The sequence below is a fragment of the Colobus angolensis genome, unplaced genomic scaffold (genome assembly GCF_000951035.1).
Source record: "Colobus angolensis palliatus isolate OR3802 unplaced genomic scaffold, Cang.pa_1.0 Scaffold169, whole genome shotgun sequence".
NCBI classification, from domain to species: Eukaryota; Metazoa; Chordata; class Mammalia; order Primates; family Cercopithecidae; genus Colobus; species Colobus angolensis.
In genome coordinates this window covers 2,759,463-2,786,280 of record NW_012114810.1, presented here as the reverse complement: position 1 = coordinate 2,786,280, position 26,818 = coordinate 2,759,463, and the positions used below count along the sequence as shown (strand labels likewise).

The window sequence follows — 26,818 nt, the reverse complement described above, 5'->3', positions numbered from 1 at the left end:
CCATTTATTTTTAAATTCTATTGTTTGATTTTCAAAAGTTAAACTGATCCTGCAATCTTTTGGTAAACTGTATTTGGGAAATAAATTTGGGACATTCCTGGAATTGATATGCTAATATTTTATTAAGATATTTGCATTCTGTGTTCGTAGGTGAAATTAATCTATATTTTTATGTTCTTGGGCTTTCACTATCTAATTTTTATACCAGATTATACTACCTTGATTAAGTTGGTTGGAAAATTTTCATTCTTTTCTGTGCACTGGAATAGTTCATGCAAAATGTGGATTTCTTAAAGGTTTGGTATATCTAGCTAAAACTAGTGGGCCTCCTGACTTTGGAGTCTGAAACAGTCTTTCATGGTTGAAAATAGAAAATCAGATATAGATTCCTTGGCAATTGACATTTTCTTACTAACATCCATTTTGTGTTGATTTCAACCTTACTGATACTTAGTTGTTCATAATACTCAATTTTTTCAGCTTTTTAGAGGGATAATTGACAATAATATTCTATTTTTAAATCATTAGTTTATCTGTAGTTATTTTTGTTACTTTTTACTGCTCTTTAACCCTTTACAAAAGGTTGCAAAATACGTTATGCCTTTAATTACCAAAATGCTTTACCTTTAATTCTATTTTAATCTGCCGTTAACTGTATCAGTGTTTACCTGCCATATCTTTTACATCCCTCTCTTTTAATCTTTACTTCGTCATTTGTTTTAGGTATGTTTTTAATAAACAATATACAGTCAAATATGGGTTGTTTGTTTGTTTATTCAATTGGAGTTTATCTGTTAATAGAAAAAATTAGCCAATCATTTTATCTTTAAGAAAACATTTAAACAACCTATAGAAAAGGCAAAGTATGAAATAAGATGGTAGAAATACTATGTTAGTTAAATGAACATAATTAAAATAACATAATTTCAAAAATGTAAATAGCCAAAACTAACTAATGAAATGACAGAGACATTTATAGTTGATAAAAACTACAAAAAAGATTCAACATGTTGTCTACAAAATAAATGCTTAATAATTATATGCATATTATATATAATTACATATATAATCATTATATGTAATGATTAATTCAGATTGATAACAGGATGCAAAAATTATTAAAAATCATGTAATATATCTTTAAAATTTGTCACATTAATATACTAAAAAATTAAAATAACATGTTCATCTCAACTAATGCAGGAAATACATTTGACAAATCTCAATACATATCAAAGATAAAAACTCATACAAGAAATAAATGGACATTTATTAATTTGGTAAGTGTTATATATCAAAAAATACAGTATATCTCATAATAAATGAAGAAATCTTAGAGGCATTCCCTTCAGAAACAAAATCAGTAGCAATATAATTATTAGTGTTTAACATAGTGGGGTGCCCTGCCCAAAGCTATAAGAAAAGAAAGAGAAATAAATACATCGGTTGAAAGAAAAAAGAAAACAAACGACATTATTTGCAAATAAGATAATATGAGTCTCTAGCTAGAAAAAAGCACCTAATCAATGAAGTATTACAACTAATAAGATAATTCAGCAAGTTTATCAGAAATGATCAAGTTACAAAAATTAAAAGAGCTCTTCTCTCCAACAATAACCAATTAAAAATGTATTTAAAAACAAGATATCATTCAGAACAGCAACAAAAAATGTAAAATCACTAGAAAATAATGACAACATATAATACTTCCATGGAGAAAATTTTTAAATCTAATAAATGACATAGAAAATCATCTGAATAAATGGAGTGACATTCCATATCTTGGGTGGGATGACTTAATATTATAAACATGTTAATTCAAATTAATCTATAAATTCAATACAATCACAAATACTTCAAAATATTGGTGTTGAATTTCTTGAGAAGTTCAATAACCTCAAGTTTTTATGGAAGAATAAACATCCACGAACAGGTAAGTCAACATTTCAAGAAAAAGGCAAAGAGTGGGTACTTGCCCTTCCAAGTGTTAAGACATACTACATAGTCAAGTAATAACAACAATGTGATATTATTGCAATGACAAGCAGATCAATGAAACATGATAAGGAGCTTAGAAATTAAGTATGTTTGTATGGGAACTTAACATATAGTAAAGCGGGTACCATATATCAACGGGAAAAGGACAGATTAATAGAAGGAGTTGCAAACCTGGCTCATGCCATAGATAAAAACCAAATTGGATTTTCACCTAAAATCACATGGAAAGGTAGACTGTAAATGAAATAAATATCTGAATATGAAGCTTAAAACAACAAAGAGAAGAAAATATGCGAAAATATCTTAGTAATCTCAGCACAGGAAAGAACATTGTAGATAGAACTTAACATGCACACATAATACAAAAATAGTGATGACTTTTATTACATTATAATTAAAGATTTCTGTTCAGTGAAAGACACACTATGAACAAAGTTAACAGACAGCTGACACATTGAAATTATTTGCAGTGTCTAAAAATAACAACGTACTAATATCTAGAACATACAACGGACTTCTTAAAGTAAAAAAAAATTAACAGAAAAATGGGCAAAGTATTTGAACAGGCAATGTATAGAATAGGGTAATCAAAATGACTTACAAATAAACATAAAGATGTTCAAACTCATGAATACGGGAAATCAAAGTAACAGTGAAACGGGCTGGAAAAAGTTAGGAAACTAGATATTGCTAGGTGTTGGCTGGGATGCAGGCTTAGGAAATCTCATGTACTACTGGTAAGAAAGTAAAGCTGTTCTGGAGAGTTATCTGACAGTATCTAGTCAATATCAAGTATACACATAGCCTATCACCCAGAAATTCTACTTCTGTGTTTATGATCCCCAAAAATATCTCCCAGAGATCCATAATGGACATATGTAAGAGGATGTTCATCACAACTTTATTTTTAATGCTGAGGAATTAATTAGAAGCAATTTGAGTGTTCATCACCAGGGAAGTGCAGAGGTATACTGAGTAGATGCAAAACAACAGCACCATTAGAAGCAATGGACTAGACATACATACTGCAACATGGATACTAAATGAAAAAAAGATGAGATCTAACAAAAAATAGCACTTACATAAAAGTAAAACTCTATGAACATAAAAGTAACAATACATACTTTATAAGCACCTGTACAAATTAAGAGATATACAGTAAACTCATTAGAATAATTATCTGGTGAGGGAGGAGGAGAGGACTGGGAATAAAGAATGGGGATGAAAGTTAACCAACTCTTCCACAGAAGAATCTGCATAGCTCAATAATGATAATGTGCCATGAAATAAGGAATATGATTAACTCAAATCTCTATACTTAGGATTTAAAAAAAATTGATATCCTGAGTGCTAATGGTCTCAAGTCAGCAAAAAGTCTGGGGCCAAAGTCCATGAATGGTTAATTTTGCAAGCTCACATAACTGTCTGCAACAATAGAACATCCTTGGTGAAAGAATAGGAGAGAATAAAACGGCTGAGACCTAAGAACAAACAGATTCTGGATTTCTGACTTCAGAAGACAAAAGAAAAGGAAGACAAGGAAAATTGAATCATTTTCTAGAGGGGTGTTAACTTAAAAATTACACAATTTATAAATTTCAAAAGGAGAGCTATATTTCTTATAAAGGGTTACATTCGCAAAGGTGACAGGCAAATTCTGACAAACCTCTGACATGGACTCTGGCTGATGCTAGGAAGGCAGGTATTTCGAAGGAGGAGAGATTGGGATAGGAGTTTTATGCTGAACAGATTGACTAAACATATTCAGTGGGTTGCAGAAGGAGCCATGAATATTCGTGGTCCTCCTAATGCACACATACTGAATAAATGTACATGTTACATCTGACCAATGTTCACCTTGGGGTGGAGACTTAACATTTAAATATATTATAATTAGGCTTTATAAGGTCTTTTCAGGACATAAAGGCACTCACGTATGCAGCCTTTGAAAACTGGCCAGAATCCATCCATGGTCTGTGGTCTTCTTATCAGGAGAAAGTTATTGAAATAGCCTCTTGTCTAATCAAAGCTGTAGCTATAGTTTGTGGAACAGGGGATGGAGTCAGTGTCTGGCAGTGAATACGCTACAAATTGTTTTCATATTGCTTACCTGGAGGCCAGTGCTTGCTTAGTTGCTGAAGAAAAATAGAAACCTTATGGCATTTAGAACATAGTTTATTCTTTAAGTGCAGAAGTGTGTGATTTAACTTTTGCCTGGCATGGTCTTAGCTCCTGTTTACAATTTGGTATCTTACTGCCACAAAGAGTCTGTTCTATCAGTCTTACGTTCTCTATTTTCACATCAATGCTAGCCAGTTGTGTCTAAACCCTGCAAAAGGGAGGGGATATAAGAAGATATGTCTGACTTCCTGTCCCATCATGGCTGGGAACTCAGTTTTTAAGATTTATCTAGGGTCCACTTGGCCAAGATTGGAGTGGGAAGGGTTTGTTCAGTCAGTTGAGGACTTTAGGATTTATTTTTAGTTTACAGGAGGAACCATGCTCAGACTGCCAAGTAGTTTCCAATGCTGAGCAGGCCTAGAGCCACAGACACACACTCCTGTTTCCATAGAAATTCCTCAGGTAGGCCTCATGTACTTTTTTTTTTTTTTTTTTTTGAGACGGAGTCTCGCTCCGTCACCCTGGCTAGAGTACAGTGGCGGGATCTCGGCTCACTGCAAGCTCCGCCTCCCGGGTTCACGCCATTCTCCTGCCTCAGCCTCCTGAGTAGCTGGGACTACAGGCGCCCGCCACCACGCCCGGCTAATTTTTTGTATTTTTAGTAGAAACGGGGTTTCACCGTGTTAGCCAGGATGGTCTCGATCTCCTGACCTCGTGATCCACCTGCCTCGGCCTCCCAAAGTGCTGGGATTACAGGCATGAGCCACCGTGCCCAACCAGACCTCATGTGCTTAACCAGGACCCTGCTCTTGCCCCCAAAGGAATTTATCCTTTTAAAAGTGTAATATTCCTCTTATCTGACTGTTCTACTACACAGTGGGGTAACCATAGTTAACGATATCATATACTATATTTCAAAATAGATATTTATAGAAGAGAGAATTTTGAATATTCTCACCATAAAGAAATGACAAATGTTTGAAGTGATTGATATGCTAATTACCCTGATTTGATCATTACATAATGTAAACATGTATAGAAACATCACTTAAATATAAACATGCACAATTATTAGATGTTAATTAAAAACAAAATGAGACTTAGAAAGTATAATGTGATAATACTGGTTAAGGGATCTGATCTTTGATTTGAAGGAAAAGAGGAGACGTGAAAGAACTGAGGGGAGGGCTTCTTATTCCTCTTCCTCCCCTTTCTCTATTACCACCCTTTCATTAACATACCCCTGGTTATCTTGCTATGTTTTTTATATTTATTATGAAAGCAGAACACAGCAAAAAGTAAATAGTAATTATATCAGTTCTAATTCTGCTTGAAGTAATAGAACAACTCAAACCTTATTAAATGAAAGGGAGAATGTATTGGTTCACGTAACTGAAAAGTCTTGAAATGGGGATAGCAGGCTGTCCTCACTCCAAGGCTCAAAGGATATCATCAAGATTGGGTGAGTCTCTCAATCTCTCAGCCCTGCTTTTCTCTCTGTTTACTCCAATTTTGACACGTAGTCGTGAGATGGCTGTAGCAGCTCGGCCTACATTCTCCCCTGTTCAAATCTCAAGGTGCAGGGGCCAAGGGGTTGGGGGAAGAAGTGGAGGAGGAATGCTATCTCTTTACTGGTAGTTCCCACAATAGTCCTGAAATTCACCCTGCCTTAGACATCCCAGATCACATGCTCACCCATCCCTGTCCACTAATATCCAAACAACATTCTTTACCCTCGTAAGTCAAAGATAAACTCCTCCCTTCACCCTGACCACAAGGAGTAAGAATGGGCAATGGTTGGATTCCTAAATGAAAATCAGGGACTGTTGCCAGAAAAAAAAAAAAAAAGTGGAATGTATACAATGGAGTAAAACAATAAATGCACCTAGAGCAATTTTTGCTACTTTTTTGTAGTACTTGTATTCAACCTTCAACATTCTCCTAAAATTACTCTCCTAAAACAGATGAAAATCTTCTCCTTGATCTTCTAGAGTGAGTAAAGGAATCCAGATGATCACACTGAACCCTAAAGGACATTTCAAAACCTCCATAATCTCAGGGAGAGGGACTCAATTTTTAAAAAATCTTGGAAAAGAAAAAGGAAAAGTTGTGTGTTTCTTGCTCTTCTCTCTTGATGGAAACAAATACACATGCAAAAATTCAATCGCAATAAGTGTGTCACATATTTAGTTTACCAATATGTAAGACTTCATAGTTATACAAAACTAATAATTACCATATACTGAATACCTTGCTGTCATGCTAGGCAAAGTGACAAACCATTGACATTTAATCTACTGAAGAACTATGAAAATGAGGTATTATTATCTTCACTCTGTAAATGGGGAAACAGACCCAGAAAGGTTAAGAAATTTGCTCAAAGTCACAGAGCTGGCAACTGGAGGACCCAGTAGTCAAAGGCAAGTCTGTGAGGTATGTGAGATTGTGCTCTCAACACTATATCATGGATTTTGTGATCTTGGCTCTAATTAGGGAAGCAATATGGTGAACATGGTGTTATCTGAATTTAAACATTTTTCGTATCTCATATGAAAAGTTCCTAGAATTAAAACTTTCATGAAGAAAACAAAAAAATAGCTGAGGATTTCTAGATGCATACTGTAAAAAGAAATACAAATATTAATAGTAATAGTGTTCTATGAATTAGTTTAAGCATATACATGAAATGGTGCTAGAGTACATGTTGCAAGAGTAACTAACTGATGGCCTGGTTAGAAAAATGATAGAATGAGGTAAAGAAAGAGGTAGATTCTGGGAAATATGGATTAAAATGATGAAACAAAAAATGAGAACAAAAACTACCTTACCCTCTCAAGTATTGCCATAGAAGAGCAGAAGTCATCCCGAGCAAAGCTAAAGGCAAAAAACCCAGGCTCCAGACTAATACACTGGCTTGATAATCCACACTGTGAGATGTCACCAAAAGTTGTCTGATCCAGCTGTGGGGACTTGGCTCCAAGTTGTCTAGATATCCTAAAATAACATAAATAACTCAAAACAAATGCTCTAAGAAATGGAGGAAGCCATACTTTAAGGAATGCTGATAAAATGAGTGGCAATGGTGGTGGTGTGCGTCCACGTCTACCTCAACAAGGTCACCACTGATGTGAGAATCCATTAGATTAACAAAAAAAAGCATCATTAGTCTCAAAAAGTAACATTTGAGGGACTTTGGAGCCTTAGGTCTCAGTGATTCTTCTGGAAATACGGTAGTTTAGGGTCTTGAATAATTTTTGTAACTTTTGTTATGAGCAGAAATTGTAAATAACATGTAAATACAACTCCAGAGTGGTTCTGATGTTCACCTTCTGAACTCATCTAGTTCTCAAACTACTTGATTATGCAACCCTTCTGCTCCCACAGCTAAACCACATATACTATTCTGGGCCCTCCCCTAACTACACCTGGGTAAGAGGAGTGTGGTGTAGTCTGGTGTTGTGCTTTACCAATAGTCATGGAGATTATCAATCAAACATCTGCCTAATCTACAGGGTGTAAGTGGTGAATTATGAAGAATGAGTAACCAGGAGACTTACAATGAGAGAATAAAGTCCAAGTTGATAAAAAGTTGGTGCTGGTAGACAGAGGGGTCTTGAGGTACTTGGTGAGGGTCCCCATCATCCATAATAAGTACTGATCTTCAGCAGGAGGAATTTAAAAATAGAAGTTACCTAAAGCTCACGAATTAGCATCCGTTCAACTATGCTGCTAATCTGATTTTGATCTTTCTCAGTTATGATAAAAGTCTCTGCCTGGTCATGAATAGAAACCTTCTTTGTTCTTTAGTCTTCCTTACTTCCAAGTTTAAAGTCCTGGCCTACAATATGAGCCCTAAGGTCCTGCTACCTAGTGACATGACACTGTTGATACCAACTCCCCATTATGCACTGCCCACTGAAATCTCCTATTCCTGCCTTCTCCATCATTGAGTTCAGTCCACCTGTCAGGCCCACTTCATTGGGTTGCCCTCCCTAACCTGCCCAACATCAGCTGTTTGCCAGGATGCTAACCTATTACCTCTCGTTCTTCACCTTCTCTCATCTTCCACCTCCAATGCATCACCAAGATTTGCTTCTAAAACACACCTTCTCTTCAATCCCACTGCCAATGCCTTAGTTTCAGACTTCACTATCTCTGTCTTCTTTTATATAAATTGCCTGTATCCAGCTGAATCCACCATCCATACTTCTAGGAGTTATATTTACTGAATGAAAATCTGCTCCTGCAATTTTCCACTTAAAAACCCTTCCGTTGCCATCCAATATAAATAATATCGACATCACTTAGAAGCTTCCAAGCCTTCCAAGGCCTTTCCATCTGATCTTTCAGGCCTGCCTCTCCCTGTTCTTTCCCATACAATCCAATAAACGCATCGTTTAAAGTTCAGCTCAAATAATACCTCCCCTTGACCTCTCTAAAAGAAAATAACTCGCTTCCTCAAGAAAAGCTATTTACCAATACCTAAAGTATTCCGAAAGGTATTTACAAATGCCTTTATTATAACACATATCATATTGTTTATATGTATGCTTTCTTCATTAGATTATAAACTCTTGGATGACAAGGAGCATGCCTTCTTCACTTACAGTTCTGTGACAAGCATGGTGACTGGCAAGTAGTCACTGGCAAGAAATGTTTCTTGAATGAATAAATGATCCCTAAATACGGTGACCTATTTCTTAGTCTGAATTTCCCTCAGTTACCTGCAGAAATTTTCCTTCTGTAATATTCTTGTCTATCTCTCTGTCTGTCTGTCTATCTATTCTATATATCTCTAATATCCCTATATACAAAGGAAACAGGTGAGAAAGGAGAGTAGAAACTTATTCCAAGTTCCGGTCCCTCCTGATCTACATTCTCCTGTAATTATTGGCCTATGTTAGACCATGTCTGAACAGAAAATACTGGTGAAGCCCTTGGCATGAATAGCTATCATGTCTCTGTTCTGGCTTGCTCCTGGATTTTTTTTTCCAGTTTCATGATGCTGCATCACTCTGTCACCAGTCCTCACTGTTCATTTCTATGGAACATGAAATGGTGAATGGTCCATCCTTTACTGCTGATACTAGTCATTGCTGAAATAGCCACCCTAAAGATCTCACCATCTCTCTGTTTATAACCATTTAAGAGTCAAGTCATGAAGGCTTTCTCCCTTAACTATATGGGATGATCAGTTGTTTTATTTATTATTTTTTGTTATTACTTTTGTCCTTAATTGTTAGAGAATACTTTCATACCACACAGTTACTACAGAAATACCCCTCCCTTCACACCTTAGAATGCCTCTGGCCATCTCTGTAGATGTACTTGAGAGGTTTAATAAAGCACTATAAGTTTGGGGAAAATTAGCTTTGATATAAGTACTTCCTGGAGAATATTTCTTCACTATACAAAAAACTCATATTTGATCGTTGTTTTCTCTATATCTATCTATCTCTCTCACATACATTCTGAGTGTGTGTGTGTGTGTGTGACCAGTGACTTCTGCATCTGTAGTAGTCGGAATAACATGTGTCACATAAACCTCCCCACCACACACACATACCTCTGTCACAGGCTTCCTTCAATTCTATTCTCAATTTCCAACCTTGCCAGTCATCCTGATTTCCTCTTCTCCAAATCTCAAAGAAACTGTTAATGAGTACCTGAGAATGAAAATGTTGGGCATATAAAAAAACAGAAAGACAATCCACATTGGCATAAAATGGCTTGCTTTTATCTGGAAAAGCCTTATTATCGCTCACACTCATTCCTTCTACATCCTTTACCTCCTTCTCTCTGTCTTTCTGTCTCTCTCTCATTTTGTCTCTAACACACACACACACACACACACAGAGAGAGACAGAGAGAAAGAGAGGGAGAGACAGAAAGAGAGAGAGAGAGAGACTGGCTATAAAGAAAGCAGCGTCTGAGGGCATCAAAGGTAATTTGAACATTTTGTTTGCTTGGGATCAAGATTCCTTTCCATCACCATTGTCCTGGTAAAAATAAGCTGCAAGTGGAAGTGTTTTAGCCAGATACTGCTCCACCACTGTATGGCTAATGAAGCAGGAATATCAGCTTCAAGTATGCCGTGGAATTCAAGAGAATATTCAACCTGGAAAAATTCTAAGCCCAAACAGCACCTCCCAAAAGATGACTACAGCTCCTGTAGGAAATCATTTAACCACAAATTCCAACTCCCCTTCACTCCTACAGCCTAAGTCACACATCTCAAAGGGCTGATCCTTGAATTGTGACAATCTGACCCACATCAGCAGCCCAGAGGCCAGATGGCAACACAATGCCTTTCCAGCCTACTGGGTAGGAAAAGGGAGGGACAACCAATTGAATGATTATAATTGAAATCCTGTAATTTATTATTTGTCAATAACTCCTGCCATGGGGGAGTTCTCTTCACTCCTTAGCAAATGCTGGCAGCCACAATATGTAACTACAGACACCTAAAACACCTCTGAAAGCATTTATGTGGCAACAATGATATGGATAATAAGATCTCTCTGGAGATACAGAAGACACGCCACATCAGAGAGTTCACTATTCAACAACCAAGAATTTTAAAGACTTAGGGGGGAAAATTCCTGTGCGATTCTGAGGGTAAAAAGCTAGCATGCAAGTGGGATCAGCCAGACTGGCAGAAAGTGGGGCATGAAAACCCAAGAACTATCCTCCTGTTTGCAGCATAATGTGAAGTTCAAAATTCTGTTACCCCTGCAGTTATTAAACTGCCCAGATCAAATAACTATCTGAACTGAGCTGAACTGAGTCAAGCAAAGAAATTTACTTCAATCATAGAATAGTAGCTCTCAGGTTGAAAGGGGCATCTATCAGACATCTATCCAATGTTCCTCTACCTAACTCCCATCCCAATTATCCCTTTCTCATATTCATCTCCCTGTAATTGATGCACACTGGTGCAACCTGATGCAACATAAAGAGATTTTGGAGTGAAAAGCCCTGAGTTGGAGGCCTGGGCCTTGACTTTTTAATTTACCAGCTGTGCAACATTGGATCTTCTAGTCTTCAGCTACAATATGAGCAGATTAAACTAGTTGATGCCAAGTTTCCATCCACTTCAAAATTCTCTAGGCAATAATAGGGAACTCACTATCTCCAAAAATAATTATTTGCATGTTCGAACAATTCTATTAAAAAGTCCTTACTTTATATAAAGCCAAAACATGGTTTCTTATAGTTTCTAAATATTTATCTGAGTTCTACCTGCCTTGAGATTATATAGTCCAAGTATAATCCCTCTTCTGTATAACAGCCACTGTATACAGATATTGTATACACTGTCAAAGACAGATATTGCATCTCCCAGCCATCCATCCATCCATCCATCCCACTGAGTTGTTTGCCACTCATCTAGACAATCATTCTATCTACTCTACTCAGAACACATAGCAATTTGTCCATATCCTTATTGAAAAATGGTCATCAGAACTGAACAAAGAGCTACAGAAATAGTCTGATAAATGCTGAGCGAAGTACATCACCACCTATTTTGTTCCAGCTAATGTGTTTCTTTTAATGCAGTCTAATATCGCATTACCTTTTTGGTTATGGCATCACTCTGCCACTGCCACAATACTGCTTCTTTTACTCATGTCTTCTACCCTATCCTTGTAAAGTGTAATTTGGAACTGGAGTCGGAATTTTACTTTTTCAATAATATTCATTTATCAGATTTCAGCCATTGGTGCAACATGGTAAAATATTGGTGCAACATGGTAAAATATTCTTGAAACCTCAGTCTATCCTAAAAATATTTGCCATCTATCCAAATTTTCACCCAAGTTATTGATAAAATACAATGAGCATAACATGGTCAGGAAAAAAGTCCTAGAGAAGACCACTAAACACTGCCCTCCATATTGACATAATTCTGCAAGATTTGGGGTCTTCTGAACATTAAAAGGTCATATCCAAGATTGTCTCATTCTTGACGCTCTCTCGACTCTACCTTCTTCACTCACTCATAGTCTGTGGTCTAGTCTTTCTGCTGTCCTGCAATGATTTCCACAGTTAAGTTTATCCAAGACATGGGTACTATGAAAGAAATCACTGTTTAAAACATTAAAAATATAAATAAGGCTAACAAAAAAGGATAAAATTCACACCCAGAACAATATGCCATGGTGGAAACAATGTGGGAGTTGGAGTCTGAATAACCTCAGATTAAATCCTAGTTCTGTAACTTACTTGCTTGGTGACCTTGGGTGCCTTATCAGTATCAATTCCCTCATCTCTAAAATAGAGGAATAATAATGACCTCAAAGTGTTGTCCTGATGATTAAAATTAATACATGCAAAATCTTAGCACATTCTTAGCACATAATGAGTATACAATATAGATTACTGTCATTATTACATCACGGTAGAGACAAAAATGCAACAACTACTGGCAAAAAAAAATTAAACCCAAGAAGAAAAAAGGAGAAAATGAATATCTGTGTTCTATAGGTGTTAACTGATACTCCACAAAAGAAAGAATCAATGGTCTAATAAGGTTAAGAATGAGGACATTAACCACAGTTTTAAAAACTCAGGCATATTTTTATCTCTTTGACTCTGAACAAGATTGACACACCCTTGCATCTCTTATTTGATCATGTCCCAGGCATTGCTATAGGGCCCAAGGACACAAAGGATGACTCAGACCCAGTCAATGCTAGGGTGAGAAGAAACACAGGATTCAAGGCACCAGGGGGCAGGGGGCACATATATTAATAAGTAATTAATATAAATATCACCAGTGCTATTGAGAGGTAAATACAGAGTATGTGAGGGAACGCTGATAAATCTGGAGATGTCAGGTAAGACTTTATGCAGGAGTTGGTAATTTTGAAGAATCTTAAAAGATAAAGAGAAGTTAAGGTTGAGGGTCTCTCAAGTTAAGGTAGTGGAGGATAGCATGCAAAGATTTTAAACAGTAGTGGACCAATAGGGATTCATCCAAGAAATATTGCTCACTCTAGAGTGACTTTTCCATGAGACACAGGTAATAAGAGGGACAACTGAAAAGAGAAAGATTCATGCCTATTGTAAAGGGGCATGTATGTCAAGTAAAGAAATTTGGAATTCTGCAGGCAGGAAGAAACCAGCACAGCAAATGACATAAGATGGTAAGATGAATTAGCCAGCTTAACAGTAGAAAGAGAGCCTAGTTACGACACTTTTTTTTTCTTTACCAATACCCAGTTGAAAGACGGTCAGGTCCAGAACTAAAATTATAGCACTGGAGGTAGAGAATAGGCCTACATAACAAAATATAAGTCTGAATAGAATTGATATGATGTGACATGAGCACGAGGGATTAAGGAAAAGGAGAAATGAAAATGACTGTGTCTAGCTTGAGACACCCAGTGTGTGGGGGCATCATTACCAATATATGAACTTCTGGAGGATAGTATATTTTGGTAGGAGGCAAAATGTAAGTTTAGTTTTCAACACTGGATTGAGATAACCATGGGACATCCATATGGAGATGCAATCTGCTCAACATAACAGTGTGTATATCATAAGACAGACCATGGATAGGAGTTCCCTGTATATTTGTGGCAATAAATGAGAAAATTCATTGTTTAAGTAGGAAGAGTATGTAGAACGTGTTTCTGATGCCACGATGTAATAACCTTGAAAACAAAGTAAAATTACACTAATGAGTCTTGCCTAATAAACTCATGCTCCTAGTGATCACCACTTCTAACTCTATTGTTCATATTCTTGCTCTGCTTTGAAAAATTAAAATTAAATTTGCCTATCCTCTACTGAACATAATTTCTAGAAGATAGCATTCATCTCATGGCAAGTTCTTTCAGTACCCAAAGATGGAATTCATAGATTAAAAAGGAACATATATGTAGATGCTTGTGATGTTTTCCTATCACAAATTGAATTTCAAGTTCTTACAAATGTATTAATATGTCCTACTCTTCTAGAGACAAGGATCAGGAAATGTATTTATCAATAGATATTTATCAAGCACCTGCCAAGCCAAAGTGGGGTTACAAAAAAGTAGGTGTGGGCCCTGCATACAAAAAACCTGTTTTGGCCAAAGGGACCCTTCCATAAAATTTCCAATATGTAAACCTAAATTTGGAACTTGCTAAAACAAGTACAGATGAGTACGTGAGGAAGCTGGGAAGTAAACACATGTTGCTGGAGAAATAGAGGTGGAGATATGGGTGGATCTAGGTTTGGTTAGGAATGAATCAGACCTTCCCACAGAGGGTGACTCCTCCCTGCATGCAGCCTCCTATAAAAGGGCCATTATCTCAGCCTTCAATAACCAGCAGGTTCCTTCAGGCTACATTCTATTTGCTCTTTTGGTGAACAAGGTAAGAAGGAATACATTTAATTTTGCCTACTTACTATTAACCAAGTTGGAAATCTGAATGTATGTGTACTGTAAGGCAAAAGGTTCTGGAAGTTTAGGGTTTTTCTCTTTCTTTTTAGTGGCACTGTCACTAAAAGCTTTATTTCTAGGTAGAAGGAAAACGAGGGCATAAATTTGCTTTCCGTGGAGCTACTCAACACTCTATATTGTTAGATTGTCCATTTATTCATTTATTTAACAAATATGTATTAACTACCTTCTATTTGGTCTTGGTTCTGACTATGCAGCAGTGAGCTACATAAACTTCCTAGCTGCTTACCTTTAGTAGGGGGAAACATTCAGTAAACAATAAATGAATAAGATAATTTCAAATAGTGATAAGAACAATGAAGAAAATAAAAGAGTGATGTAGTAGAGCAGGGGTGTCCCATCTTTTGGCTTCCCTGGGTCACATTGGAAGAAGAATTGTCTTGGGCCACACATAAAACACACTAACATTAATAATAGCTGATGAGCTTTAAAAAAAACTCATAATGTTTTAAGAAGGTTTACAAATTTGTGTTGGGCCACATTCAAAGCTGTCTTGGGCCACAGATTGGACAAGCTTATAGTAAAGTGATGGGTGGGAGGAGGAGAGTGCTTTAAATTAGATGGCCAGGGGAAGACTCTCCAGGGAGTTATCTTTGAGTTGAGATCTTAAACACAAAAGAAACTAGCCAAGGCAAAGGGCAAGATTCTAGGCAAGAGTAAACTTGTTCCAAGGAGCAAAAAGAAGCTAGTGTGCCTTAGAGCATACATAATTAAAAAGAGGACCAGTGGTATATGGTGATGTCAGAGAGCTAGACAGGGGTAGGCCATGTAAGGAGGGGCACAGTAGAATTAAAACAGTACACATTAGATTTTAGCGTGTGCTTAAAGGAGTATTAAGCAGGAGGAGTAAGATAATCTATGCTTTTTAAAAGACCACTCTGGGCTGCTATGTGGAAAACAGAATTATAGGAAGGCAAGAGCAGGAACAGGGAGAGACTGCTGTCTTTTATGTGAAAGAGGATGGAAATAATAGAAATAACGAGAAATAACTGTTTGCTCATAGCAAAATCTAGAAGTTATCCACGATTCCTGTTTTCTCATCACACTGATTCATCACCACATCCAGTCAACTCTGCCTACAAACATGCCAAATCTATCCATTTATCCCCCCTCTGCCATTATCATCCTAGTCCAGGCTACCTTTATCTCCCAACACTGCCTATTATGTTATCTGAAAATACAACAATTTATTTATCCATTTTTCTATGGATAGATATTTGGGTCTCTTCCATTTTAAAGGGTATTATAAATAATAGGGCTATGCACTTTTGTGTGTATGTACTTTTGTGTATATTACTTTTGGTTACACATATGTACATATTTCAGTTGGGAATATTCCTAAGAGTAAATCACAAGGACTTAGATACTGTCAAACAATTTTCCAAAGTGTTTCTGTCAGCTTATGCTGCCTTTAGCAGTATATAAAAAAAAATCTCAATTCTCCACATTCTCACCAATATTTGGTATTGTCAAGGATTTTTTTCTGTCTTATCTTTTTAGTCACTTTGGTGGGTGTATTGTGGTCTCACACATTATTTCAATTTGCATTTCCCTGGTGCATAACAAGGTTGAGAACTTTTGATATGTTTATTGGCCATTTGGATATCCTTTTCTGTAAAGTTCCTAAGGTAGAGATTCATTTTTCTATTGACTTAACTGTAATTTTTTCTATCGATTTATAGGAGCTATTTTTATATTCAGGACAGATTCCTTTATTGGTTAAATGTGTTTTGTGTATCCTCCCACTGTGTGGCTTGTCCTTCTCTCTTTTAATGGTATCTTTAAAAGAATAAACATTCCTACTTTTAATGCAGTACAATTTATCAGTCTTTTTCTTAGTAATTAGTACTTTTTGAATTTTATTTGAGTATTTCCCCACCCCAAGGTCCTGAAAATATTCTCCAATGTTATCTTTCCTTATCTCTTACATGTAAAATCTACCTGCAAACTAATTTTTTTCCCATCTGAAAATTCAATTAACACAGCACCATTTATTCAAAAGACTATTCTTTCTCTACTGACCTACACTACCATCTTTGCCATTAACCAAATGTCCAGAGTGATATAAGACTGACTTTGTACTATTATCTTTTATCATTCCATTTGTTTAGCCTTGCACCATGCCATATTGTCTTCCTTTATAACACATCTTGCTATCTGGTATGTCTTCCAATTTAGTCTTCTTCAAGATGGTCTTACCTAATCTTGGCCCTCTACATTTTCATATAAATTTTAGAAATCACCTTATTAATCTTTATTTTTAAAAAAAAACTTCAGATATTCAGAATGGGATTTCATTGCATCTATAAATGAATTTGAGGAGAGCTGATATCTTAATGCTGTTGAGACTTTCAATTCATAAACAAGCTGTATATTCTTCCATTTATTAAAATCTTTAGTTTATCTCAACATTTATAATTTTCTGAGTTTAGCTCTTTCATGTTTTCATTAGATTTATTCCTAAAAATTTCCTGATTGTTTATGCTTTTATGAATAGTATCCTTTCTTATTTCATTTTCTCAGCACTTATAATCTCAACATTTATAATATTCTGAGTACAGCCATTTCATATCTTTAATTAGATTTATTCCTAAAATTTTCCTGATTTTTTATGCTTTTGTAAATAGCATCCTTTATTTCATTTTCTAAGTGTTTATTGCAGTTATATAGAAATACAATTGATTTTTATATACTTATAACCAGAAGTATGTTTAGTTTATTTATTCTAATAGTTTAGTTATACATTCTTTTGGATTTTCCACATACAAAGGTTATTCTGTGAGTAATAACAGCTTTATTACTTCTTTTCCAATTACTCTGCTTTTAATTCCTTTTCCTAATGTATTGCTCTAGCTAGGACTTTTAGTACAATGTCAAAGAGGATGGTACTATACATAGTATATATCAATAGGATGATATAGGCATACTAGTCTCATTCCCAAACTTGGAGATAAAAGCTTTCATTTCACCATTAAATATAATTTTTGCTATGACATTTTTCAAAGAAAATCAATCTTTTATTTATTAATCAGAATTAATGTTGGATTCTATCAATTTTTCATCTATTGAGAGGTTCATATAATTTTCCCCATTATTCTATTTTAGTACTTAATTGGTTGGTTTGCAAATGTTAATCCAAACATGAATTTTGGAATAAAATGTAGTTAGGAATAACGTATATTCTTCTTATATACCACTGAATTCAGTCTACTATTATTTTCTTTCAGAGTTTTGCATCTATATGAAAGGAATTGTTCTGAAAATTTTGATTCTTATATCGTTGTCAGGTTATGGTACTGAGACCAGTTTAGATTAATTAAACGGGTGTTCCCTCTTTTTCATTTCTCTGAAATAATCTATGTGATGTTACAGTTATTTCTTTCTTTCACCTCGAATAGAATTCAGTAAAGCCATCTGACCTGCGGTTCCTCCCCTACTGAAAATGAATGCATTTAAGATTCAATTTCTTTAAGAAACATAGGACTATTTAGGTTTTCTATTTATTGTTGGTTCAGTTTTGTTAAGTGTTTTTCTAGAAACACTTCTTCTATGTCATCTAAATTTTCAAATTAACTGGTATAATGTTTTATATAATATGCTCTTGTCATCTATCTAATGTTCAAAACCTCGAGAGCAATGTCCCCTTTTACTTTCCTGACACTGGTACTTATGACTGTACTCTTTTTTTCTTTATTAATCTTGCTGGGGTTATCAGTTTTATTAGATTTTTCAAAGGCTGAATCTTGGCACTGTTGATTCTCTAAATTTTCTTTCTATTTTATTAATTTTTAGTTATCTTTATTATTTCCTTCATTATACTTTCTTAGGGCTTAATTTGTTCTTTTTAAAACTTCTTGAGATACATGCTTAGATAATTAATTTTTCAGTCTTTTATATATATATACACACACAACTGTATGCTGCTTATAAGATTCACACATAAAAAATGATAACAGTGATTGAAAATGAAAGGATGGAGAGATGAGATATCATTCATATATATGTGTGTATATATATATGTGAGTGTATATGTGTATATATGTGTCGTGTGTGTGTACATATAGGCTATAAATATCTATTAGGCATAGAATTAATGTATTCCACAAGTTATGCTATTTCATATTTTTCTCATTTTCATTTAGTTCAAAATATTTTCTAATTTTGCATTGTAATTTATTCAATGACCCATTGATTATTTAGAAGTTATTGCTTAATTTTCAAACACTTTAAGATTTTTCTAGTTATCTTCCTATTATTTAACTCTTGCTTCATTCCACTGTGTTAGAGAACAAACTATGTGATTTCAACCCTTTAAAATTTATTGAAACTTGCTTTACGGCCCAGTATATGGTCAATTTCAAAAGAATGGGTATTCTGCAGTTGTTAGGTATAGTGTTTAATGTATGTTGATGTTTTATTAACATTTTGTAGAAATATTCTATATTCTTACATATTTTTTACTTGTTCTATCAGTTGCTGAGAGAGGTGTATTTAAAAAGCCCACTATGATTGTAGATTGCCTATTTCTCCTTATACTTCTGTCAATTTTTATTTATATATTTTGAGGCTTCCTGGAGAATTGATCTTTTACTATTATAAAATTTCCTTCTAGCAATATTTTTTGCCTAAATTCTACTTGACAGATATTATTATAACAACAACTTTCTTTTAGAGTTTGAATGGTATCTCTTTCTTCCATCCTTTCATTTACAATCACTTTAATCACATTTAATGTGTGTCTCTTATAAGCAGCATACAGTTGTTTTTTTAATCCACTCTGACAGTCTTGTCTCTTAATTAGCATATTTACTCTATTTATATTCAGTGTTATTATGGAACTATTTGGTTTACATCTCTACCATATTACTACTTGGTTTCTACTGTCTCACTTGTTTTATATTTCTTTTTCTATTCTTGAATTTTTTGGATTAAGTAAATATTTACCAGTTAATTATCTTTATACAAAAGCTTATTAATTATACACTCTTTTATTATCTACATGCTTGCCCTAAAAATTATAACATGCATCCTTGATTTGTTAGAGTGTATTATTAAGAAAAACATACTTTAACCTCTACCCAAATAATACAAGTATCCTACAATACTTAACTCCATTTTCTCACTGCCTTATCTGTGATTGTTATGTATTTAATTTTATTTATCTTAAATCCTGAAAGCTTACTATTATTATTTTATGCAATCAATACCTAGCTATATTTTTCCACACATATGCTCTTTCCGTTGTTCTTATTCTTTCTTGCTCCTCTGTGCTTCCAACTAGAATTATCCTTTAATATTTCCTTTACAGCAGTTCTCTGGTGATTAGCTCTGTTTTTCTTTGCTTGAAAATATCTTTATATGTTTCCTTTTTGGTGGACATTTTCACTGTTAACATATAACTTATTTTTCTTCAGAAAGATGAATATAACATTTCATTGTCTTTTAGCTCCCACTGTTTCTTTTAAAAAGATAGATATCAATCTTATTGTTGCTCCTTTGAAGGTAATACAATTCCTCATTGCCTCAAATGTTCAGCAGTTTTATTATTATATGTCTTGTTTTGGTTTTCTTTTATATCTCCTGCTTGGAGTTTATAATATCCTTTTGAACCTGTACCTTGATATTTTTCATCAGTTTTAGAAAATTTTGTCTCTTAATTCCCAAAACACTGTATTTCCCTCTAAATCCAAATGTAAGCCCCAAGAAATTGTCACAATCTTGACAGCTGTGTGATACCTTCAAACACATACACCCCACACACACACACACACACACACATTTTCTAGTTGTATTCAGAGTTAGTCTGAAACAAACTAATAAACAATTGCACAAAGCAATCTTTAAAAATCAAACCATATTAGATCACTCTCTTACCAAAAAATATCATCTAGTCTCATCATACCTAAAATAAAATGCACAAATGTCACCTTATTTAGAAGAGCATCATTATCTGACCCCTGTCTGTATCTCTGACTTTATGTTGTATTACTCCTGATTTGTCCGCAATTTTCTGAGTTGGTCTTTTTCTATATCTCTAACATGCCAAGTTGATTTTCATCTTGGAATCTTTGCACTGTTCCCTTTGCTAAAATTCTCCAATTAATTAACAAGGCTACTTCCTTCTTATTTTTCCATTTTAAGCTCAAATGTCCCCTTTACCACAAAACCTCCTTTCCTTAAAGTACCCCCAAATATTCTGTATAATATCACTCTTATTTTAACTATGTACATATCACTTATCAATATCTAATTGTTGAATTCATTTATTGCTTATTGTCTTCACAAAAGTAGGCAGGCATCTCAGCTATCTTGTAACCTACTATATCTCCAAAGCATGAAACAGTGCTTAACTCTTTAGTAGCTGTTTAGTATTTGCTAAATAAATGAAAGAATGAATGAATGAATGAATGTAAGCTCAGAGAAAAGGTTATGCCTAGAGGTATCAATTTCGAAGTCATCAGATAGATGGTATCTGAAATCATGGGATCCAATGAGATTGCCTCAGAAAGGTGTGGAATTTTGTTTGTTTTTTTTTTAAAAGAAGGTCTAAGACACAGCCACAGATACTTCCAACCTTTTGAGATTGAGCAGAAGAGAGGTTAGTAAAGAACACAGAGAGACAGCAGCATTCAACAGGTAAGAGGAATTATCAGAAGAATATGGTGTCATGAGATCCAAGAAACAAAAAGACTCCATTAAGAAAGGAATGGTTAATTCTATTTCACCTACCAAGATATTAAATCAGATGCTAATGATGAGGTGATGATGGAGAAAGTCCACTGTATTCAACAACTTGGAGATCACAGATGATTTGATATGAAGCAGTTTCAGTAGAGCTTTGGTGATAGAAAATTGAGAGAAGCAGGTTAAAAAGAAAGTGGGTGGTAAACGTTTTAAGAGAGAAAGCAGAGAAAACTTCTCCAAGACTCCAATTAACTGTGAAATGAAGCAGTTAATTAGGCTAGTAAGATGTTCGGAGAAATGTTGGGGGAGGGGGTAACAATGGTGCAAGGGAAAGGTTTTAAGATGGAAGATACTCCAGTATATTTCTGTGGTGATAAAAATAAACTACTAGAGAAGGCAACAGAGTGAAGGTAGGGAAAAGTGACTAATTTTATGGATATTTTGAAAGCAGAATCAATAAAACATGTTGATGGAATAGATATTGGATGTAAGAAAAGGAGAATCAGAACTAATTTTCAGGTTTGTGACTTGGGCCATCAGGAAGACAGGAATCACTGATGAGGATAAAAGGTGTGGGACATTTGTTAGGGTAAAGCAGTTGAAAATCAAGACTTCTGTTTTCAACATAAAAAATTTAAGATCTCTACAAGACTCAAGTAAGAATATCAGACAGGCATTTAGACATACACATCTCAAGTTTAGGGGACAGTCGGTGACTGGCGGCATAAACTTGTGAGCTGTCAACTTATTTAAAAAGTTATATAGAACTAGATGAGACGACCCAAGGGAGTATAATAGAGAAAAGAAGCTAAGTAGTGAATCATTGGGCATAGCAACATTAGGAGTTGAATGAGGAGGCTAAGAAAAAAGTGGCCACTGATGTTGGAGGAGAAACTTGAGAGTGCGGGGTCTCTAAAGAAGGATGCAGCCAGTTGCATCAAATGCTGCTGATATGTCAAGTAATATGCAAAATAAACACGGATACATGGATTTGGAAATATGAAGGATATTTTTACTTAGTGAGAGTTTTCATACTTTTTTTTAGAAAGAAAAATACTTTGAGTAAAGGAAAACAAGAATGAGGAAGTAAAGACAGAATGTACAGGCATATGTTTTGAGGAATTTTGCTATAAAAGGGAACAGATAAATCAGATGGTACTTAAAGGTAGATGTGAGATTTGGGGTGGGGTGGAGATGGGAAGTTAAGTATTAGATAGATATTTCAGCACAAATATATACTGAAGGGAATGATCCAGTAGACAAAGAAGAATTAATGATGCATATGAGAAACTAGGCAACTGCAAAAGCAAAGTGTTTGGGTAGGCAAGAGAGAATGGGGCTCAGTGCCAAATTAAAGGACAGGAGGAGCACAGACAGTTTATTCACCCTGAATTCAGTGAAGGCAAGGTACATGGATAGAAATGTAGCAGGTTTGGAGATCAGATATTAGGAGAATGAGGAAACTCTTTTCCAATGGCTTCCAAGTTCTCAGGAATCAAAATCAAGGACATCAGAGACAAAGGAAAGGAAGAAATTGTTGAAGCTTTGGCCAATGGGTATAAGAAAGAGTGGGACAAGTGGATGTATCCAAGGAGCAATCAGGGAGATGTCTGACCAAGGGAGATGTCTGACCAAGGTAATGTCTAACCAAGGTAAAAAGGGAAGTGAGTACATAAAGCAGTAAATAGAGAGGTTAAAGAATTATTGACATCAGGGTAGAAGAGGAGGTCAAAGAGTGAGATCCTTGAGACAGAGATTTTGCATATGTTGCAAGTAAAGATAAGTTCAGGGAATAGAATATCATCATAAATAAGACTGGCTGAAAATAATCATAAATTTTAAAAGGGTTTTATAAGAAGCGTATAGCTGTCATTTTTTAAATTCAGTCTTTACAATCTATATTTTAACTGGCAAGATCTGGTCTATTTTACATGTGTTATAATAATAATAAAATTACTTATAATTCTACTAATTTATTTTATGCTTTCTGTTTACCCTTCTTTTTCTGTGCTTCTTATTTTCCTCTTTCCTGGCTTCTGTTGAATTATTAAAGTTTCTTAATTCCTCTTTTTCATCTCTAATGGTTTAGAAATTATGAATTCTGTTCTTTTAGTAAATACCCATAAACTTACCAAAATATATATATGACTTAACCACAGCAAAATTCATTAATATCTAATTCCTCTTACCAAACAACCCAAGGTCCAAAAATATTTTAGTTCTGACTGCTACAGTAATCTCCTTCACATTGTTTTCTACAGTATTTTAGTTTCACCTGGTTTTGTAAGTCCTAATAAAGTTATAATTCTTTATAATACATACTTAGATTTATTGATATGCTTACTAATTTCTTCACCAATGAGATAAAGTGAACATTCCTTAAATGGCAAAATGAAACCCAGTCAGAAAAACCTTTCTCTTTAAATATTGAAGAGCTATTAAATCCATCCTATACAATTAAATATTACAAACTTCATGAAATGTTAAAAAAATGAAAATCTGAATGAATGTTCATTGAGTATCTTGTCATATGGCTAACTGGCTTTCAGAGAATTGTATCTTAGCAAATTAATCATTTATTAAGATCGCTTTTAGGGAAATAATTTTCAGTAAATTTATATGAGTAAATTTTACTGCTTAAAACCAGTCAGCATTTCTAAATTCTTGTTATTAGCAATGGCAAGATCAGCAAGAGGGATGATCTTACGTAGACCACACTAAGGTCTGTGAGACTGCTAAGTCCAGCTGTAAGTGGGCACAAGGCAAAAAAAAATGGGCAATTTTATTTAAGTAAGTAAAACTCTATTCATTTGCTTTACGTAGATGGTAGAGAAAAGTTTCTCATGGCCATCTTCCATTCTTAAAGATGGATTACTTAGAGGAAAATGTAGGTTTAAAATGTGGAAAATGATTGTAATAATTAATATAACCTAGAAAAAAAGACGTACAAAAAAAGTACATTTTCATTTCTTCTTTCTAGGTTCACATTTATTGCCAAAAGATGTCTACCCTCCTGGAAAACATCTTTGCCATAATTAATCTTTTCAAGCAATATTCAAAAAAAGATAAAAACACTGACACATTGAGCAAAAAAGAGCTGAAGGAACTTCTGGAAAAGGAGTTTCAGCTAATCCTGAAGGTAAGAGTGTCTGACAAGACCAAAGGATACAGCATTTGTGTTTCTCATCAATAATCTAAGCAAGGGTTATTTTGAGCTCTTTGTGAACTATTTCATTTAAAACAGGAACAGAGTCAATCTTGTCTCAAAAGAGATAGATTTTATTTTCTTCCCCTATACCTGGATGTACATTATAAACACACAGACACACTCAGAGAAAAAAATATATAAATATTTAAAAATTAATGTAAATTAGTTCTTAGTATTTGGTATTTATAATATTCTGCCAAACGTCAACATTATAATGGGGTATTTATTAAATAAAATTAAGTAATGAATTATATATACTTCTGACTTTTAAAATAAGAAAAAGGGTCACTTACCCCATCATATCTTGACACCTTACTAGTCTTTACATCTTTGTTCACATATAACACCTGAGTGAGGATGAGATGAAAAAGTCTTAAAAAAACAAAAAGATTTTGTCACACTATTTGATACTCAAAGATCATAGTGCCTAAATTAATTTTGAATTAATTGGCTGATAATGTGATTCTGTCTGATGCAGTCTCCCTCTGTGATTTCCCTCTGTACAGAATCCAGATGACCCAGATACAGTTGAGGTATTCATGGATCACCTGGACATAGACCACAACAAGAAAATTGACTTCACGGAGTTTCTTCTGATGGTATTCAAGTTGGCGCAAGCATACTATGAGTCTACCAGAAAACAGAATTTACCAATATCAGGACACAAGCACAGAAAGCACAGTCATCATGATAAACATGAAGATAATAAAGAGGAAGAAAACAAAGAAAAGAGAAAGAGACCCTTAAGTCTGGAAAGAAGAAACAATAGAAAAGGGAATACGGGAAGTTCCAAGAGCCCAAGAGAAACAGGGGGAAAAAGGTATGAATCTAGTTCTGAGAAAAAGGAAAGAAAAGGATATTCACCTACACACAGAGAAGAAGAATATGGACAAAACCATCATAAGTCAAGTAAAAAAGAGAAAAACAAGGCTGAAATAACTAGATTAGAACACAATGGGAAGAGGATAAGTGAAAGACCAGAAGAGAAAGAAGAAAAAGAGAACGGACAATTCGACTATGAAAATACAGGAAGAATGGCTGAAAAATGGGCAGAATCAGGCCATATTGCTATATATTACGCAATCCAGGATGAAGCCGATGACACCACTGACAATATATTGGAAGAAAACAGAAGATATGAGACATCAAGGTCATCTCATGATGAATCCTCACATCGAGTGAACAGGTCACGACATGCAAATACAAGCCAGGTACCATCGGCAGAGTCCAGAAGAAGAACGGGCCAGGGATCCAGTGTTAGCCAGGACAGTGAAATTGAGGGACACTCAGAAGGCTCTGAGAGGCGGTCCGGGTTGGCTTCCAGAAACCATCATGAATCTGTTCAGCAGCAGTCAAGGGATGGCTCCAGACACCATGGGTCCCATCAGGAAGACAGAGCCGGTAACCGGAACTCTGCAGACAGTTCCAGACAATCAGGCAGTCATCACACAGAGACTTCCTCACGTGGACAGGCTGTGGCATCCCAACAACAGGAAAGATCAAGTCCAGGAGAAAGACACGGATCCCACCACCAGCAGTCAGCAGACAGGTCCAGACACTCAGGAACTGGGCGCGGACAAGCTTCATCTGCAGTCAGTGACCGTGGTCACCAGGGACCAAGCGGTAGTCAGGTCAGCGATAGTGAGGGATATTCAGACGACTCAGACACACAGTCAGTGTCAGGCCAAAGACAGGCTGGGCCCTATCCACACAACCACCAAGAGTCCGTACGTGGCCGGTCAGGGGAAAGGTCTGGACGTTCAGGGTCTTTCCTCTACCAGGTGAGCACTCATGAACAGTCTGAGTTCACCCATGGACAGACTGGGTCCAGCACTGGTGGCAGACAAGGGTCCCAAAATGGGCAGGCACGAGACAGTTCCAGGCACTCAGCATCCCATGAGGGTCAGGACACCATTCATGGACACCCAGGGTCAAGCAGGGGAGGAAGGCAGGGATCCCACCATGAGCAATCGGTAGACAGCTCTGGACACTCAGGGTCCCATCACAGCCACACCACATCCCAGGGAAGGTCTGATGCTTCCCGTGGACAGTCAGGGTCAAGAAGTGCAAGCAGACAAACACGTCATGACGAACAATCAGGAAATGGATCCCGGCACTCAGGGTCACGTCACCACGAGGTTTTGAAACAGGCCGACAGCTCTAGACACTCACAGTCCGGCCAGGGACAATCAGCAGGGTTCAGGAAAAGGACGCGCCGGGGATCCACTGTTAGCCAGGACAGTGACAGTGAGGGACACTCAGAAGACTCTGAGAGGCAGTCTGAGTCTGCTTCCAGAAACCATCATGGATCTGTTCGGGAGCAGTCAACAGATGGATCCAGATACCCCGGGTCC

The 26,818-nt window shown here is 35.7% G+C and overlaps 1 protein-coding gene across 1 annotated transcript in view; it reads left to right on the top strand.

Moving 5' to 3' along the window:
• The window catches only part of LOC105508943 (filaggrin-2-like), a 60,465-nt gene that overhangs the window by 27,408 nt on the left and 6,239 nt on the right, over window positions 1-26,818 (top strand). Inside the window, exons 8-10 of the mRNA XM_011937968.1 lie at window positions 14,398-14,483; window positions 24,237-24,395; window positions 24,971-26,739. Coding sequence (XP_011793358.1) covers window positions 14,398-14,483; window positions 24,237-24,395; window positions 24,971-26,739 — 2,014 coding nt within the window. The remainder of the gene's footprint in view (window positions 1-14,397; window positions 14,484-24,236; window positions 24,396-24,970; window positions 26,740-26,818) is intronic.